Raw genomic sequence first — 19359 nt, 5'->3', positions numbered from 1 at the left:
TTAGTGTTGCTACCCATGTTGTTGGGAATTCAGCAGTGTTTATAAGTGACAACCCTTAAGCATTTCATAAAACAAATAACTACATTAGGGATTTGTAGGTAAGCCTTCTAGAACTCTGCACAGAAGAGCATGGGGAAGTACGCTAGTCACCAATATACAAAGAGTGCTCTGTTTCTGAATCAATTCATCACACTTGGTTTTTAAAAATCCCATCACCCCCACCAAAAGTGACCCAGAGATTAGAAAAGCCTTCTTCATATACAGGTAGGGACAACCTTTCATACCCTAATAAATTTCCACCATTGCCATGTATTTGGGAGTGTGGTACTGTATCATAGAATCTCATGATTGTAGGCTAAAAGGGTGAAACAGACTTCTTCAGAAGGGGTGGACTCTCCTTCCCTGGAAGTTTTAAAGCAGAGGTTGGATGGCCATCTGTCATGGATACTTTACTTGAGATTCCTGCTGTGCAGGGGGTTGGATTAGATCGGGTAACGCCAAACTCAGCCCTCCAGATGTTTTGGGACTACAATTCCCATAATCCCTGACCACTGGTCCTGCTAGCTAGGGATCATGGGAGTTGTAGGCCAAAAAACATCTGAAGGGCCAAGGTTGAGGAAGCCTGATCCTCAGGACCCTCCCAACTCTACAATTCTGTGGTTCTATGATTCTATGAAGTCTTCTACAAAGAAAGTTAAGACGGCACATCACTTGCTAACAATACAGATTGTGGTCAATCTGTACAGTTTTAAATCTCATGGTTTCGGGGGGGGGGGAATGTAAGCATGTGTTTAACTTTCCTAAGGAAATCAGTAGGCCTTAATGGTGTTTCCTGCTTGGCAGGGGGTTGGACTGGATGGCCCTTGTGGTCTCTTCCAACTCTATGATTCTATGATTCTAATGCTTAACTTTGGATTGTATGTTTATAGCAGTAATACACTTTAAAATGCGCACTTGCATGCACACACCCACACCACTTCTTTTCAGTAATTATATGTTTTTGTCCTCCCCCCCCCCAGAAACTGAGTGAAGGATTAGCCAAACTACGTACAGCAAGAGACGTATCATCTGAATGCAGGTGCCCACCAGGTATGTAGAATGGTCACTTGTTGTTGCTCAGAATGTCTTACCAGAAAAATATGAAAAACACCTGCAGTGATTTTTTTTACGATGAGAATTGTTCTCCTGACATGCATTTGTCTGTGTGCAATTGCAAAGACGTTTTGAGTGTAGAAAGGTTGTTTTCTCTCTCAAAGTAATCTGACAGACTTCTCTGCTGCAGATGGTAAGAAATGAGTACTGGTAGCTGATTTGATAAATTCATTGCCTTTTGGGATTTTTACAATGGCTTTGCTCTCATCGTGCTATAAATTATTGCCTGATACAGTATGTAAATTATACACTTACATGCTTTTTTCTGTTTATCCAAAGTAACCTTTATCAAATCTCCAAGTCCTTTCACTGAGTCGGTGGTGGACTTTGAGCTCTCAAATTTCAGCACCGTCCTGTGTGACACTAAAATTTGGCATCCCTCCACCTCTCTTGCTCCATTCTACAACATTGTTGTGGCGCCCCTTGCAGCGCAGCGCCGAGTGTAGCCACACCAGTTGCACTACCCTAAAACCACCTCTGACTTACTATGTAGGAACTGCTTTTACATAGTCACACTGTAAGCTTTCCACTGCTCATTGTAGCAAATAACTCAAATGAATAATTGAATGGTTTAGATATGTTTTTGTTACAGATGTGTTTTGTGAGGTCAAACTAACGATTAAGTGTCTAATGGCTTCAGTATGGACAAAGTATGCAAATACTCAGTTGTTTGAATGAATATTGCGCATAAGACTTGGAACACCATGAAGCATACTATCCCATATTAGATATGTCTGCGCATCATATGAGCAGGGTCATTTTTCAGATGATGGGGTCAAATGTTTCCATATGAATATCTTTGTTTTGTACAGAAACCAAAGTCTACCTACACATCGTTGGTTCATATATTATTTAGTAATGAAAACATCCCAGGCTCCAGCATTTGGAACCATAACAGACAAAAGATTGTTTGCAGGAATTTTCCTGACCTAAGTGGACATAAAACTTATAAGTCTGGCTCAGCATCGTTTCTGAAATCGTGAGAAAGGGGAAAGCATGCTATCTTCTTTTGATCTTTAAATTATGTATAATAGTTTTAAATATTCGACTTATAGCTCTTTTAAACATAACAGTATAATTGCAGTCCTCTTACTTAGCTAACCACTAGCAAATAAATTGATAGCTGTCTTTAAGCTCAAAGTCTAGACTGACTTTCTTTAAAATAGGCTAGATTGATTGAGACGTTAATCTAAAATTCTTTCTTGCATGTCAAAATGTCAGTTACGTTTGAGGAACAGGAAGTCTGTCTAATTTTTAAATGTATGTTTTGGTTGTTGGAGCGGAATGAATATCTTTCATTGGGGTTTCCGAATACAGTCTTATGTCCATTTTGCATTGATATGTATGCTTCCACTGCAGAGTTAGTTTCAATTCCTAGCAGAGTAGACATAGCATTATTGTTACAATGAGCTGGCATTACTGTTGGCAGACCTTATCCTCAGCACGAAAGCACATGTGAGGCTGATTTTTAGAATTGAGCTGTTCCTTATTTTTGACTTCTCTTTTGTGTTAATATCTACACTTGAAAACAAAATACAGCTAGGTTCCCTGATTATGATGACACTGGTCTGCTAGCTAGGGAAAGTGATGCAGGATCTGGGTAAGTGAGGGAGTTTGGGGTTGCATTTGCCATTTTGCAGTCAACTGATATCTGCTAATGTTAAGTGATTAGAATAGCTTAGAAGGTTCTGTTGCTGGCCTTTTGTTCACCCTGCCTCCTGGGTCATAAAGCCACCACCTTTCTGAAGCTAAGCAGGTATGTGTCTGGTCAGTGTCTGGAGGAGTGACTGCTTGGGAACCACATGTGTACCATTTTGGGCTCCATCTCAGGAGAACAGTGAGATATAAATGTAGAATTAAAAATGTGACGGGAAGACAAAATAAGAGAGTGAGACAGGAAGGATTGAGGGAAACCTTCTCCTCCTTTATGTGCTTCTTTTTGTCCTTCCGTTCTTCCTGAGAGGCAATCTTCTTGCCTACCTGCCGCCTTCTCCATCCTCCTCCATTCTCTGGTCTCTTCAGGCCCAAACTGGACAAGAAATCTGCACTCAGATTGACAGTCATTTAAAGTTAGATATATAGGGAGAGCTGCAGTGCTGAGGAGAGGGACCTTTATCCGTCCCTGCACATGATTTTCCCTATCTGCATTGCCCCTCACTGTGGAGAAAATCATGTCAATTTCTGTATGGAACTAAATTTGTTACTTGGGAACAAGGGAAGCATGTGGCTGTGGCTTTCAGCTTGGCAACTGCCATGCCTATAGTTCTGCTTTAAAAGGAGAAGAAAAATATTCCAGGAACATGGTAAAGTTGCCTTCCAGCAGAGTGATTATACTCATACACAGGCTAATTTATTGGTAGATCCACTTACTGGGCAATTACAGGAGATGTGGCCAGTATTGTGGCAAAATTCTCATTTAACTGGATCAGTATATGAGGTGCCAGTTATGGCCAGTATCCAAAGAGCTACCACTTAGCTGTGCTCAGAGTCTTGGGGCATGGCCAGTAGGACTGGCCTTTTTAATTTTAAATAGCAGGCACACATGTGATGTAACATAAACTATTTTGGAAAAAGAAAACATTTGTTGCATGGGATGTAGGTTGCTGATTAAGACATATGGAACCAGTGGTATAGGCTCTTGGGATCTTGGCCTGAAACCACAGAACCATGATTCATTAAACAAAAATAACTTGGGTTCAAACACTGTTATAAATAGCGACACATAATTGAAAATTGATCAAAAGATTCAGACACTTGCCTTGCTGCCTTGGAGTCTATGTTAGGACCTATTGTAATATCACTGGGGTGTACTGCTCACTTACTCCTGGCCCAGTGATCAACAGGAGCCACAGAGGCTGTGGAACCCTTTAAATGACTCTGGGGCGATATAGGGAGGGCAGATGAAGTACCGTAACTGGAGATTAAGGAGGAAAGCATGGCGGAGAAACAGAATGAAGGAGGATGACTATTTGGGACATGGGAAGAGGAAACACAATACCTTCATCATGTGTGCTTGAGGAAGGAGATAAGGTAGTCAGCAGGGCCGGTGCGTCCATTTAGGTGGACTAGGCCATTGCCTAGGGCGCGAAAATGGAGGGGGCGCTGCCGAGCCTGCCCCGCAAAACTCCCGCGCCACCGCCGCCCCCCCAAGGCACACGCTCGCGCTCCTCCCGCCTATGGAGGGGACGCCGAGAGCTCCCCAGCGGCGGCGGCGGCCGCAGCGAGCGAACGGCGATGGTAGTGGCGGCAAGCGCCCACAGCCGAAGCCTTCAGCTATGGGTGCTGCCGCCGCCGCACGCCCGCTCGCCGAGGAGCCCCCAGCGTCCCCTCCACAGGCGGGAGGAGTGCGAGCCAAAAGGAGAGCTCAGCGCCCTCCCACCCACGGAGGAGATGCTGTGAGCTCCCCAGCGGCTGCAGTGAGCAAGCGGCAGCAGCGCCCGCAGCTGAAGCCTTCAGCTATGGGCGCTGCTGCCGCTGCTGCCACTCACTCACTCGCTGCAGCCGCCACTGCTGAGGAGCTCAAAGCGTCCCCTCCACAGACGGGAGGGCGCCGAGCTCCCCCCTTGGCCTGCGCTCCTCCCGCCAATGGAGGGGACGCAGGGGCATCAGCGGGAGGGGGGCGCCAGAAGGTGTTTTTGTCTAGGGCGCAAAAAGCCCTAGCACCACTCCTGGTAGTCAGGAGGAGTAAGTGCCGTTCTGGGCAGTGAGAGGAAGGCAGGGTGGAGAAAGCAGTAGGAAATTGCCCACTTGAAAGAGGTGATCCGTACTCATACCCTTGGCAAAGAACAGAGGTCCTGGGAATAGCAGTACAGTTAAGATGGAGCCTTTATTTAAAATATTTCTTAATTTAAAACCAACAAATAAGCATGAAAACATGGAACAAGACAAGAGCCGAACAAAAACAGAAAATCTAAAAACACACACCAAACCATCCAAAATGTTTGTGCAAATAAGTAAAGCTATGAATGTTGGCTCCAAACATGCCTCCTTAGGAATGACATTACAAAGGTGGGATGCTACTCAAGAAAAGGCCTTCTGCTAAAGAGGCTACCTGATCTTATTTCATAGACACTGTGGTATGGTATTTGGATCTCAGGCTGTTTAGGGTATTCAATCTAAGCTGGGCATTCTTTAGGAGAGGAGACAGGTCCTTCTGACTAAGTCTTCCAGCTGGGGCTCATGGACACCTGACACGGCCTGGCACAACCAGGGCAACCCCTGAGAGGCACAGGTGGGACCAGGAGAAACTTCTGATTGGAGAGGAACCATTCCACTACAAAGTATGAGAGAGATGACTCTGGGAAAGATCTGTGGCTGACACCCCAAGGACGGCCCGGGGGGGGGGGGCACAAGAATGCTTCTTCAGGTCCACAGTGGGTGCTAGACAGAGCTCCACTTCTTGAGAGAGAAGCCAGACTATAGACTTCAATGCCAATGCCAGCGACATAAAATAACTGTTTGGAACTTCTCCATGTCCTGTCTTTTTTTATGGAGCCCATGGATGAGGGCCTGCTCAGCATTGGCCTTACTGAGGGATAGGATCCCAGTTGTCTACAAATAACCAAATGTTATTGATCTCAAGTTAACTTTTTTAACTTTCAAAAAAATAAATTAGGAGGTTTATTGATCTCTTGTTAATATAGAGTTCAATAGGACTTGCTCCCAACCAAGTGTGTACAGAAACACAGCCTTAGCCACAACTAACGACAAGTTACAGGTAGGTAGCCGTGTTGGTCTGAGTCGAAACAAAATAAAAAAATTCTTCAGTAGCACCTTAAAGACCAACTAACTTTTTATTTTGGTATGAGCTTTTGTGTGCATGCACACTTCGTCAGATACACTGAAACAGAATCAACCAGACCCTTATATATATTCAGAGGGTGGGGGTGGGTGGGAATGGGTGATGAGCTGTTAGGAGTGGTAAACCAGTTGATGGCTGTTAACGACTGCTGATGGCTGCAATTGGTCCTGCGGGGGGGGGGGGGGGAAGCAAGGCACAAAAGAAAGCTAGATCATGCATAATGAGGCACAAAAGAAAGCTAGATCATGCATAATGAGATACAAGTTGTGTGGAAAGTGCAGACCTTACACTGGAAGTGTCCTCTGAAACACTCAAGTAGCAATCTTTCTGTAACGCCTTTGGCATAGCTGACCACCAGAGGGAGCTAATATTATTTCATGAATACCATAGAAACCAAAGTATTGAAACCATTAAGAGAAATTTGCTAATAAATCATCTGAAATCCATTCTATAATGTGGAAAATTGCTCTAGAGCTTTGCAAGCCAAATAGTTTAGAAAAACTGTTCATTTACTCATTTGTTCTCTTTATTTGGCTATTAATGCATCTAGATAATGTTTTCTGCTGTAGTGTGCCTGGAACTTTATGCAAGTGCCATAGCTCAACTACAGTCTCAACAGTATTGTGTGTACAATAAGGACTTTTTTTTACAATTTGGACTAGAACATTGCATGATGAAAGGGAAACTGAATCAAAATGCAACGTTCTGCTTTTTGTACAAGCAGAATGACGGTAACTACTATGTAACCTACTTAACGTATCACAGTATGAAGCTAGTGCAAGCATTTATGATTCTTACTTTTTGAAATAGTTTCTTTCCACTTACATTTCTATGAATTTAGCAAATGGTTCTTAAATAGAAATACATTGTTGCATTGGAAGGTTGCAGCATTGTAGAATATTTCACCTAAATATTCAAATTGTAGAATTTATTGCTAACAGGGCTTTCCTCCCCTAATGGGCACTTCTGAAAAACAGTGTTTCTGCTTTGATTTTAAGCTGAAAAGTAAATTTGTGCCCTAATCCAATTTCTCTCTGTGTGTATGTTATACAACCACTCACAGTGTAGGTGCGGTATGTATGTATTTATGTATAGTAAAACTTGTGTATTCACAAGTTTTGGATTCGTTCAGATAAAAGCTAGCATGAGTGAACACTAATGGGAGGTACCTCTGCTCTCCTTTCAACAATGCCCCTCTCCTTTCTATCAGCTCCTTGTGCCTCAGTCATCGGGAGCAAGTTTGTTTGTCTGTTTGTTTGTTTTTGAGATGGGGGCTGCTGGGGTGATGAGGGGGAAGGAAAATCCATTTTTGGCAGGCTTGTCTTGTATCCAAGACATAATGTTTTATACATGACCAGGTATTCTTCTTCATTACCGTTTGTAGACGAGAGCTATTCTTCACTGTGTAACAAGGGATTTCTCTTTGCAAAGTTAGAGGCACAGACCAGTGTTGTTAGTGTTAGATCTGAGACAAATGTTCATTAAAAAATTGATTGCAACATAACCTATATAAAGTAGGCCAATTTCATTTGAAAAATGTATAGCGAGGCAGGCACATAACTGTCACTCTTTCAGTAACAGACATCCTGAGATTGTCAGAACGAACTGGTAATAGATCCTAAGGGGTTTACCTTGTAATGGTTTTTTCTTTCATGATTCCTATTTGTCTATTGTATTAAGAAGCAACCTATAGGGTAAAGGAGAGTAACTCTCATTTCTGAAAACTCTGAACTTCTGAGCAGATCAAGATCCTTCTTGTAAGAACTTTACTCTGGTGTGTGAAATAACTGTGTGTCTAGCAAATCCATGACTATTTCACAACAGTGCTACAGTAGCTAGCCTCAAACAAGCAAAAAATTTGAGAATAAACCTCCATTCATAATGTCTTTTCTCCTCAAGGATTAAAAAAATGATGTTTCTTTCTCAAATTAATAATGTCTGCATGCATAATTTTATGAAAGATTCAGAGTTGTTCATGGAACATTAAGTTAATTCAAAACAAGTATTTCCCAATAATGTGCTGGTTTACAAAAAGAATGAAATGATTCCTGTTAATGCCACATGTTGCTTCATTTCTCAGAGTGAAAGCCATGTGGCAAGAATAGGTGAACCAAAATTAATTTGGTGGGCTCAGTGACTCCACATATGACATAGTAAGTGGGGTAGTTACTGTTAGCAGTTGGCAGGATCTCACTTAGTGTTGGGTGGTTGAAATAAAGGGGCATAATTGTTAGTTGATGTTTTATAACAACCTAGGAACTTGGCCCATGTTTAATCTTTTTGTGTCACCTTTTTCCTTGAGAAAATCATGGTTGAATTTTGTGGTGAACTTTAACAAAATCAGAACATTTCCTGCACTGCAAATTAGGTCAGTCTTTAAAGTATTATTATTATTATTATTATTATTATTATTATTATTATTATTATAATAATATTTTAAAAAGCTCCCAAACTTTTAAAACATGACAAATTATTGGGAAGTTGATTTCAGTCTTTTAAAAACAAAGACAGAGTGGCACACTTAGAGTATCACATGTTCCAGTCAAGAGATCTGTTAGCAATTTCGTTTAAAGAAGGAGCAATTGGCAGTATTATTAGTTGTAGACCTGTTGCCAAATCTGTCCCCATTGCACTTTCCCATGTTCATGTCCAAAAGATGACAGAGCTGCCCTTCCTGGCTCCATCTGCATATTTATGACAGGTCTCAAAGGGGCATCTGGACTGATATCTGTGCACCACATGTGTTGATGTTGCAGCAGAAGGTTGGCTTGCCAAGCAATTACCTGCAGTAGTTAGCAGTCTCCTGGAAATAAGTGAAGTAATGCACATCTGAAATGGCTCTCAGGAGCAAAGGACTTCATGCTGCCTGAGAACACGGTCAAGAATATGATTAATCCGTAGTGAAGAATACTCTGTAATATGGAATGAGAAACACTAAGCATCTAAAACTAACATTATTGAAGCAACTAGTAATTGAAAACCCTGCAAGCCCTTAAATGTTGAGTTCTTCATTATGTATTCTGAAAAAAAGAGAGGCTTTTATAGCATTTCCTGGCTAATGGCTGTCTGATTCTGTTTTCCAACCTTCAGAGCAAAGAGCATTGATTAGGTTAAAAGACAGTTGTTCCTCTCTAGGCTTCAGGATTTATTTATTTTTAAAAAGATCTTTGGTTTCTTAAGCTCTTCAGTAACAAAGTAGTAGCATATAAATTAGAATGAAATAAAAGGGACACCCAAAAGAGAAAGTATTGTAGTAATGCCCAATATTTTTCTGCCTTTAGGGAGAAACTTGTCACAGGGACCACAAAATAATAATATCACAAGGGGGGTGGGAAGTCTTCAACCAGAAAGAAAAAAAGAAAGAAAGAAAGAAAGAAAGAAAGAAAGAAAGAAAGGCAAATAATTCTCCCCTCTCAAAAAATAAAAATACAGGGGAAAGAAGAGCAGGCAACAGCCCCACCCTAAAACAAAACAAAAACAAAAAAATAGGAAAGTGCTCTCAACTCTTAACTGAAATAATAAAATAACACTCTGTGCCCAAGGACTAAAACATGGTCATGGTTCCATGAAATTATAGACCAGTTAGCTTAACGCCTGGGTAAATTGGTGGAAAGTATTATTAAATATAAAATTATCAAGCATACAGAAGGACAAGCCCTACTGAAGAAGAATCAGGACGACTTCTGGAAAAGTGAATCTTGTCTAACCTTTTCAAATTATTTAAGAGTATCAGCAAGCATATAGATAGAAGTGGTTTATGAGATGCCTTAGAACCTTGGACCCAGGCTACCTGAAATTCGCATCTTTGTCTATACAACCCTGCCTAGATGCTAAGATCCTCGGGTGAGCACCTTCTCTTGGTCCCATCAACATCAGAAGCACAGTTGCTGGTGACATAGAGAGAGAGAGCCTTTCCTGTGGCTGCTCCCATATTGCAGAATTCACTCCCAAGAGGGATTTGATTGGCTCTCTCCTTTTTATCCTTCCGTCAGCAGGCTAATTCCGGTACCTTCCTAAGGCAGGCCTTTGAAAGCTAAGGTGCAGGTGTTGCTGACCACTGAGTTGATGTCAGGGGAAACTGATTGGCAAGCCCTAGGCTCAGTGGTTTAGACCAAATGTGGGACCATCCAGTGAAACTGATTACACACACACACTTCACACAGTATGTAGCTAAAGTGTGAAATTAGCTACCACATGTAGTGATGGGCAGCAGCTTTAATGGTTTAGACTCATTCCTGGAGGATAATGCTATCCATGGTTACTAGTTATGATGACTGTATACTACTTTCAGATTAGAGAAAGTATTGCACTGGATACTTATTCCTAAGGAATAAAAACGGAAATGGGTCTGTTACCCTCATGTCCTGCTTGTGGACTTTCTGGATGCATCTGGCTGGCCAGTGTGGGAAATGGAATGTTGAACTCGATAGGTCATTGGTCTCTTCCCACAGGGCTCTTATTACATGCTTTATACAAGTAAAATGAAAGAAGTACAAATACAGTGACTGGAGAGTAAGCAGTTGTTATTGTTGTTGTTTGTTTGCTTTGTACAGGTCTCTTGGAATTCCTAGTAGTGCAGAGACTAACCAAAACAAAATAAAATTTTCATTGTAATTGACAAAGACAGATTATTTTATAACTTCTCAGTTCAATTCAACTGATGGTCAACATTTTTGGTGTTCACTGAGCCACACTGAAGAGGTGTTACAGAAGAAGATGCATTGTTGCTTTCTAATACATTTGCATTGCTGCTTCTTATGAAAAAAGAACCTGCTAACAGCAAAGGGGCATTGTAGATGTAGAATCATAGAACCTGTTTTCTCCTACAGTCAGTTAGTTAGAGATGCTGCTCTTAGATTTTTTGAATTACAGAGTTATTTCCAGCTGGAAACACCTGTGACTGACCATTAGCGTCATAATGCTGAATGATTCAGATTACCTCACCATGAAATGAATGCCATACTCTATTCCAAAATTCCAAACATTGGAATTTCATGCAGGGATGGAAGGTTAATTTTAAATGGCTAATTAATACAGTGTGTGTTTATGCGTGTGGCTTTTATGTGGTTCTTTTTAAAGGTTACATTAAAGGGCAAACTACAGGTTATGCTGAAAGAGCAGTGTTTAGTTATGTCTGTACTTCTTTTTTAGTTACAGGTGTGTGTGTGTGTGTGTGTAGGAAGCAAGATAATCTCCAGGAGCCCGACATGCAGGAAAATGATGTTTATCCATTTTCTCTCCAGCCATGATCATGAGGAAAATCTTCCTTCCCCACCCATGGCAATAAAGCTTAGAAAAGCTTTCATTGTTGCTGGTTGGAACATACTCTAAACCTCAAATTTTTATGTGGAGGACCCCAGTTTTCTTTGGGATCATAACTGTGGAGGGTGCAGTCCCAGTGATGTTGAGGGCTTCTACAGCTAACTAAATGAAAACACACAGCTCTAGCCTTTAAAGTACTGTAACATGAAGTTTGATCCTTAAAACCTGTAACTTGAAAGACTCACAAATGTAAATGGAACCATTTTAACTGCCCATCTCTCATAACAATATACAGTGGTACCTTGGTTTACGAACTTAATCCGTTCTGGAAGTCCGTTCTTAAACCGAAACCGTTCTTAAACCGAGACACGCTTTCCCTAATGAGGCCTCCTGCCGCCGGTGCCCTTCCACTGTTTGGATTCCGTTCTTCGACCAAGGTATAGTTCGCAAACCGGGACACTATTTCCGGTTTTGCGGAGTTCGTAAACCAAATTGTTCTTAAACAGGACTGTTCTTAAACCGAGGTAACACTGTATAGTGATACAGTATTTGTACTATGGTGGAGCAGAAAGAAGAAGATAAATGTTTATGACCAATTCACAGCTTTTAAAAACAGAAGTACAGATGCAAAAACAATAGTTAAATCCTCTGATACTACCACCAATATCATGTTGTGAAGAAAGGAACAAGGATACTAAGAAGTGATTCTAGCTGTAATTCAATGAGAAGGTGGTGGTCATATGCGTGCTAGTGGTACTATTGTTTCAGCATGTGAATTTTCCTGTTGTTTTATTGTTTAACTGGGATTGAGCCAAACCTCTAAACTGTGCTCGAATGTTGGGTGAGATTTGTTGTTGTTGTTTGTTACTGTTACATTGCAGTTCAGTGGGTTCATGCAGTAAAGTTTCTGGGGAAAAAATCTGTACAAGAAAACTCTGGTACATGCCATTTTAGTGTTTTCCTAGGAAATTATGCATGTTTTTTAACTTGTTACATGTTAAGACAGATAATCTTGTGGTAATCCAATTCCCTGCAATACAATGTCCTGAGGCAGATGACTCTGTATTGGTCAACATGTGAACATACAAAGTTGCCTTTTACCAAGTCAAACCATTGGTCCATAAAGCTCAGTGTTTTCTACACTGACTGACTGGCTCTCCAAGGTTTCATATAGGGGACATTCGTAGTCCTACCTGGAGGTACAAGGGACTGAACCATGTTTAGGTTACAATCTTATATCCACTTACTGGGGTGGGAGGAGTACTGTACTCAAGTAGTAACTGTCATGGGTAATTGCATAAAGGGGCTATATAAACAGAGATGTGGGGTGGAAATTTTTCCAGTGCTTTGTTTTTCTGTGGATTATTTCACATTTCATAAGATCATTATTAAAAATGAATGGACACCAATTGCAAATGTATTAGGAAAGCTTGGCAGTTTCAAAGTTTATAGCTTTGTTTACTAAATAAAGTTTATTAGATTTTACTTTGTTTGCTCAGTAAAATAAACATGCCAAATTAGATCACTCCCTAGGGCATCAGAAGATTTTCCAATGCAAACTGAGAGCTTCCCACTACAAATTACCCTGTGCAAATTGTCCTAATTTGCATAGAATTATTTTTTTTTACTAAAATGGAAAGGCCAACATTATTGGCGATAAGTAAACTTATTTAGTATGTGGCCTGTGTAATTAATGCAGTCACTATGCATTTGTGGAAAGATTAAGATTAAATTAAACAGCACGTCAGAAGAGTTTGTTGGATCAGGCCGCTGGTCCATCTAGTCCAGCATCCTGTTCTCACAGTAGCGAAGCAGATGCATATGGGAAATCCGAAAGCAGGACCTGAGTGCAAGAGCACTCTCCCCTCCTGTGGTTTCCAGAACCTGGTATTCAGGGGCACATTGCCTCTGAGTGTGACAGGAGAACATAGCTATTTTGGCTAATAGCTATTGATAGCCTTATTCTCCATGAATTTGTCTAATTCTCTTTTAAAGCCATTGAAGCTGGTGGACAACACTACTTGGTTGGCAAAGTAGTGGGGAAGCAAATTCCATACTTGTGTGATGAAGTACTTTCTTTTATCTGTACTGAATCTTCCAACATTCAGCCTCATTGGATGTTCCAGAGTTGTAGTGTTAGGAGAGAGAGGGTGAGAGGAAGAAAAACGTTCTCTACCCATTTTCTACATGCCTTGCATAATTTTATACACATCTATCATGTCCTGGAAGTTCTGAATATACCTACTCCAGAGTTGTTGTCTTTTTAATCTACCTAAATCAGTGCTGAAAAGGCTTATACTACGGTAAATAACATGTCTTAACATACAAAAATCTGCTGAAGAATAATAAATGAATCCTTGAGCAATATTGGTGTTTTTTAGGCCATGATAGTTCTTTAGACTTGAGTGAAAGTAAAAATCCAGTTGAACAGCTAAGTGTTACCTCTACTCTCTTCTTTTTTCTGAAAAAGTAAAGCCACATTAGTTTGGCAATCTAGGAAGGGAGTATACAGGTCCTGCAGCTGTCAACATATGGATTGTATTTGCATTAGATGTATTGTGAGGTCCCCTTGATGTTGTGTGAAGAGTCAATATGAAAGTAGAACTCAAGCATCCCTCTTTACCCAAGAAAGAGAGAACTCAGTGTCATCAGTATTATGTATAAAATTGGATTAAGGCAACTGAAACAAAGCAAATCATTAAGTTGTGAAGGAAGACAGAATTTGCTTAATAGCTTTAAAAAAAAGTTTTCCAATAGTTAGCTCTTGAGCAGGAAAGTTAGGCAAGGAGTTATTTTAATGCGTGCTTTTACCTTTTGGCACACAGAAACACACACCTAAAGTCACTCCTAAACATCTTATTTATGTTTACGAAGTGATTGGATGTAGCACAATTAAACTTAGTAAGTTATTATGCTTGTGTTTGCTCTGGGTTATTCCACGTTTAAAAAAATGAATAAGCACAGTTTGTCTTGGAGTTGCTGTTTGCTGATAGTTTTAAACATCCTTTTAACTTCCATCTCCATGACTTTATATTGCCCAACCCCAGAGAAGTGACTCCTGGCAGATGGAGAGGGAGATGAGGAATGGGAGACGAGGCTGGAACAGATGGAAGCCATTCGCTCTCCCCAATCCCATCTGGCTCTGATGTGCAGACAGGACTTTCAGCTCCCTCCCCTCAAAAGGGGAAAGAGCCTTGTCGTAAGGTGGGGAGGATCTGAGCCACAACCTGGGGTGGTCAAGCAGCTTTCAGTGGGAGAGGTGGGTTCGGTGCTCTCTCCCAGGCTCAAATGCCTCCTCAGGAGAAGCAGGTTTAAAACAGACCTGCTTGCAGGCTAATGGCTCGTGAAGGAACAGAGTCTCTTGCAAGTAAGAGCTGTGCCAACTTCAGCTTTAAAACTGGAAGGTTGAGCATGGAAAACTTGTTAGAACAGTTTCTCAGCTCTCATGCAGTCTTAAACTTATTTTAACTTACCCTGAACTCGTGAACCTTGGCCCTTGTTCCTAGACTGGTCCCAATCTTGCCAGACCTTTTCCTTTTTTAAAAAAAAATAATTATTTTTATTAAGGATTTTCGTGGGTTACAAAGGTAGTGCAATGTCTCATGCATCATTTTTACATAACAATTTTACTTATTGAGACATCATGAGGAAGGGGGGAAAGAGGTGGGTGGGATGGGGAGTTGGATGTGGTGGAATGTCAATGTTTCTGTTTTTCTTGATATGTGTAGGGGTTCGACGTCAGCGTCGCTTGTGCAGGTTCTCTGTTGTTTGTTCGTGCTTCTCTGTTGGTGAGAGAGGTCGGGATTCGTCTTAGGGTGTGAGTGCTCATTTGTGGTTGGCTGTGATGATCTTTAGTTTCTTGTGTGAGTGGGGAGGGAGGATGTTTTGATTAGGTATGGTTCCCCTTCATCACTTATACTTATACAACTCAACAAAGACCTTTTCCTTTTGAAAGCTCTGGGACTGGAATAGCACTTTTCCTGCTGCTGAGTCTGTACTATTCCTCTGCCCTAATGAAGACCCTTACCTACTAGTAAGAGCATCTATTGCCATACCTTGGGATGGGAGCCAGGACTCGCAGAGAATCTGCACCTTTCAGTCACTCCAGTATTAAAAGAAACAGCACTGTTGGTCAAAACGAAGGCCAGTGAGTCAGCATTGCAAAGGGACTGAGTAGTAGACTTTTGTCTAAATCTCAGTTCTTTAAATGATTTACCTGAGAAGTGGATTGTTGTGTGGAAAATAATAATAATTCAGTGGGAGAGCATGCAAAAAGTCCCCACTCTATCTCTAGCTTCTCTAGGTTGGACTGGGAAAGACTTCTGAGAAAAGAGAAGTCTGGGAAAGCACCACTACCAGTCATTGTGGACAAGCTAGATGGGCCAGTGGGTCTGACTTGATAAAAGGCACATACGCTCATGAAAGAATGGTTGGTCAAGATTTTTTAGAAAATCTTGTAATTTTATATTTTATTTTAGAAAATAAAAATGCAAAGTAGCCAGAGGAATGCTACTCTGCAAAGCAAGGACAAGATAATGCAGGTGTGTTTGTGTGTGTGTGGTGTGTGTGCGTGCGTGCGTGCGTGCGCACCCCATATTGATTCAAACAGCAGAATGCTTCAGCTCAGAACTAGAATATTTGCATGTGTCTTAGTATGTTGTGCACCCCTAACTTAAGTTTTCCCTTGACCACTCCATAAAGGATCTTGCAGAGGACAATACCTTCCTGTACAGCCAGTTTTGCTGGATATATTATTGCTGGTGAGTGGTGAACTATTTTCAAAGTCTAATTAAGCTAACACCTGTTGTTGCAACATCTCTAGCTGTCATAGGCAAACTTTTCCCTGTGCAACAAGGGGGTCAACATTCTCTGCTCACATTAAAATTTGGCAGTGTGCAGAAATATAATGCACTGCTTTAATTTTATCCTCACAGCAGATATGCTTGATACAAATATACTTCTGGCTTCAGTTTTCTCAATACTGTACTACATTGTCCCAGCAGACAGTTCTCCTATTCCTCATTTGCTGAAAAGTTGCAACTTTACAGCTGTGTAGCTTTGTGCCTGAGTTTGCTTTTTGCTATTTGTTCCAGTCTAATCTAATATCTGTTTCAAGTCACTTTCTAGTTATACCCTTAGGTTATATTTACAGGTAGGTAGCCGTGTTGGTCTGAGTCGAAACAAAATAAAAAAAATTCCTTCAGTAGCACCTTAAAGACCAACTAACTTTTTATTTTGGTATGAGCTTTCGTGTGCATGCACACTTCATCAGATACACAGGTTATATGTTATCTCCTCTAGAATCTATCCACAAATGGTCAAATCATCAAAGAAGCACAATGGACTTAACTGAGCCACATATATCAAAATTTTCTAAAACACTTCTTAGTTTGTTTATCAGGACAGACAAGTCTTTGGCAGCAGGAAACAAACTAACTTCTTGACTCCCAAACCAAACTACATACAGTATTTTTTAGTTTAGTCTGATTCCTTCATAAGATGACAGCAGAACCATTTGTGAACCACAAAACCCATGGGGACAATGAGGTCACCTGAGCGGATCACTTGTGAAAATAATGACGCTCCACAAGGATCCATGTTTTTGTGCCATGGCAGCAGCGGAAAACACCTGATCAGTGATTTTGATTATTCAGCCAGCAGACCAATGGGATTTATTTTAGTGATGATGAATTTCAAGAGCAGGCTTCCTCAAACTTGGCCCTCCAGATGTTTTGAGACTACAATTCCCATCATCCCTGACCACTGGTCCTGCTAGCTAGGGATCGTGGGAGTTGTAGGCCAAAAACATCTGGAGGACTGAGTTTGAGGAAGCCTGTTCAAGAGGATCCATTCTCCTGGATCTCTTCTCTCTTCTCTCTCCCCCTAAGCCAGACCCCTTTCTCTCCCCATCTCCGGCTGCTCCATTTTCTTCCCTCCAGTGTCCCATATCAGTGCCGTTTGCTTGCTACCATCTTGGTCACTTGGCTGCCGAGAGGAGCCTTGAAAAGCACAGAGCTGGAAGAGGAAGGGTGGAAGCATCCTCCTTCAGCTTCAGGGCAGGGCGAGAGATAGCTACTCTTGACACCTCATGATGAAGGAGGCACTGAGTGGAGAGGGGAGCTCAGAGGCTTCATGGGTGCCTGAAATGTTTCTATGGGTGTTTTAAAACTAGTAAAGGTAAAGGGACCCCTGACCGTTAGGTCCAGTTGCAGACGACTCTGGGGTTGCAGCGCTCATCTCGATTTACTGGCCGAGGGGGCCGGCGTACAACTTCCAGGTCATTTGGCCAGCCACTTCTGGTGAACCAGAGCAGCACACAGAAACGCCATTTACCTTCCCGCCAGAGTGGTACCTATTTATCTACTTGCACTTTGATTTGCTTTCGAACTGCTAGGTTGGCAGGAGCTGGGACCGAGCAACGGGAGCTCACCCTGCCGCGGGGATTCAAACCACTGACCTTCTGATCAGGAAGCCCTAGGCTCTGTGGTTTAACCCACAGCGCCACCCACGTCCCTTGTTTTTAATCTATTAACATGTTAATCTGTTCAAAGCAAGGCAGTAAATGGAATGAAACATTTTCTGTATTTTTAGGTTGCTTTTCTGGGCAGATGCCCATCCAAAGTTGCTTACAGTAAATGTTTGCAGTCCTATTGGTTACACTAAAAAATCAGTGATGTGTTGGTGACTCAAGAGGAAAGTGGCATGCACATGAGACCAAAGGTTACTATTGTGACAATGCCAATCTGGTAGTATCCTAAGACTTTAAAGTGTTGCAAGTGCCTCCTCTTCATTTTTGCTACATTTTCACAACATAGATCATTTTAATCCCCTGGTGCCTCTATATAGGTTCCCCCCCCCCCAATGTGGCAATCAAATTGATGCAGGAGTCTCCCATCATACTGAGATGGGTTATTCCGGTAAACAGAGGCAACAGAATTGAAAGTTCTTGCCTCTGGTTAAGTTCACATTGTAATTTTGGCTCATGAATGTCTATATAAAAGGATGTCATACAGAGGAGGGAGAAAAGTTGTTTTCTGCTGCTCCAGAGAAGCGGACACGGAGCAATGGATTCAAACTACAAGAAAGAAGATTCCACCTAAACATTAGGAAGAACTTCCTGACAGTAAGAGCTGTTCGACAGTGGAATTTACTGCCAAGGAGTGTGGTGGAGTCTCCTTCTTTGGAGGTCTCTAAGCAGAGGTTTGACAGCCATCTGTCAGGAATGCTTTGATGGTGTTTCCTGCTTGGCAGGGGGTTGGACTGGATGGCCCTTGTGGTCTCTTCCAACTCTATGATTCTATGACACTATTATCCTTAGATAAATGTTGACAGAGTGGGGATGGGTAGCAGGAGCATAACTCTGTGTCCTACCACAAACCATTGGTCGATACTATATTCCTGCTCCTGTGGAGCTTCAGGATCCTGGCCTTGCGCAGAGGGAGAGAGCTGCTCCCACCATTCCTCCTCAGAGCAACATCCCTCAGCCTAATCCCTGACACTTCTTAACACACACAATTTTCCCGATAAGAGGCCATCTGTGGCCTGGAATGTGTTGGCTTATAGTGTTCTTTAAAATGCGGAATAATTCTGTTTCTGCACCCTTCAATGGACCATTCTTCTGCCACAGTCAGGAGCTTCTCCCTTGCTAGATTACTGTTGTTTAGTCGTTTAGTCGTGTCCGACTCTTCGTGACCCCATGGACCAGAGCACGCCAGGCACTCCTGTATTCCACTGCCTCCCGCAGTTTGGTCAGACTCATGTTGGTAGCTTCGAGAACACTGTCCAACCATCTCATCCTCTGTTGTCCCTTTCTCCTAGTGCCCTCAATCTTTCCCAACATCAGGGTCTTTTCCAGGGAGTCTTCTACAGAATCAGTAAAATCAAGAAAACTGATATCTAAAAGTACCAATACAGATGCAGACTGGGAAAATTTCCAGCTAAGAGGCTTGCTAGGAGAAGAAAGTCTTTAATAGGTGCCAAAAAGACAACAGTGACGACATATGTCTAATATTTAACAAGAGGGAATTCCAAAGGATTGGTGCCAAACACTAAAAACCCAATTCCTATATTGCACAGAATGGGCCTCCAGATAAGATGTTATCTGCAGGAGGCCCTCATTTGCAGAACGCAGTGATTGATTGATT

At 41.8% G+C, this 19359-nt stretch overlaps 1 protein-coding gene across 3 annotated transcripts in view; it reads left to right on the top strand.

Moving 5' to 3' along the window:
* Window positions 1-19359, top strand: part of LOC132591727 (collagen alpha-1(XXIII) chain-like) — a 207894-nt gene that overhangs the window by 9450 nt on the left and 179085 nt on the right. For all 3 annotated transcript variants that reach the window (XM_060271654.2, XM_088661969.1, XM_088661970.1), the window contains exon 2: window positions 1020-1089. In XM_060271654.2, the coding sequence (XP_060127637.1) occupies window positions 1020-1089 (70 nt within the window). The remainder of the gene's footprint in view (window positions 1-1019; window positions 1090-19359) is intronic.

This window comes from Zootoca vivipara, chromosome 2 (assembly GCF_965207765.1).
Source record: "Zootoca vivipara chromosome 2, rZooViv2.hap1.1, whole genome shotgun sequence".
NCBI lineage: Eukaryota > Metazoa > Chordata > Lepidosauria > Squamata > Lacertidae > Zootoca > Zootoca vivipara.
This window is presented reverse-complemented; position numbering and strand designations above follow the sequence as displayed.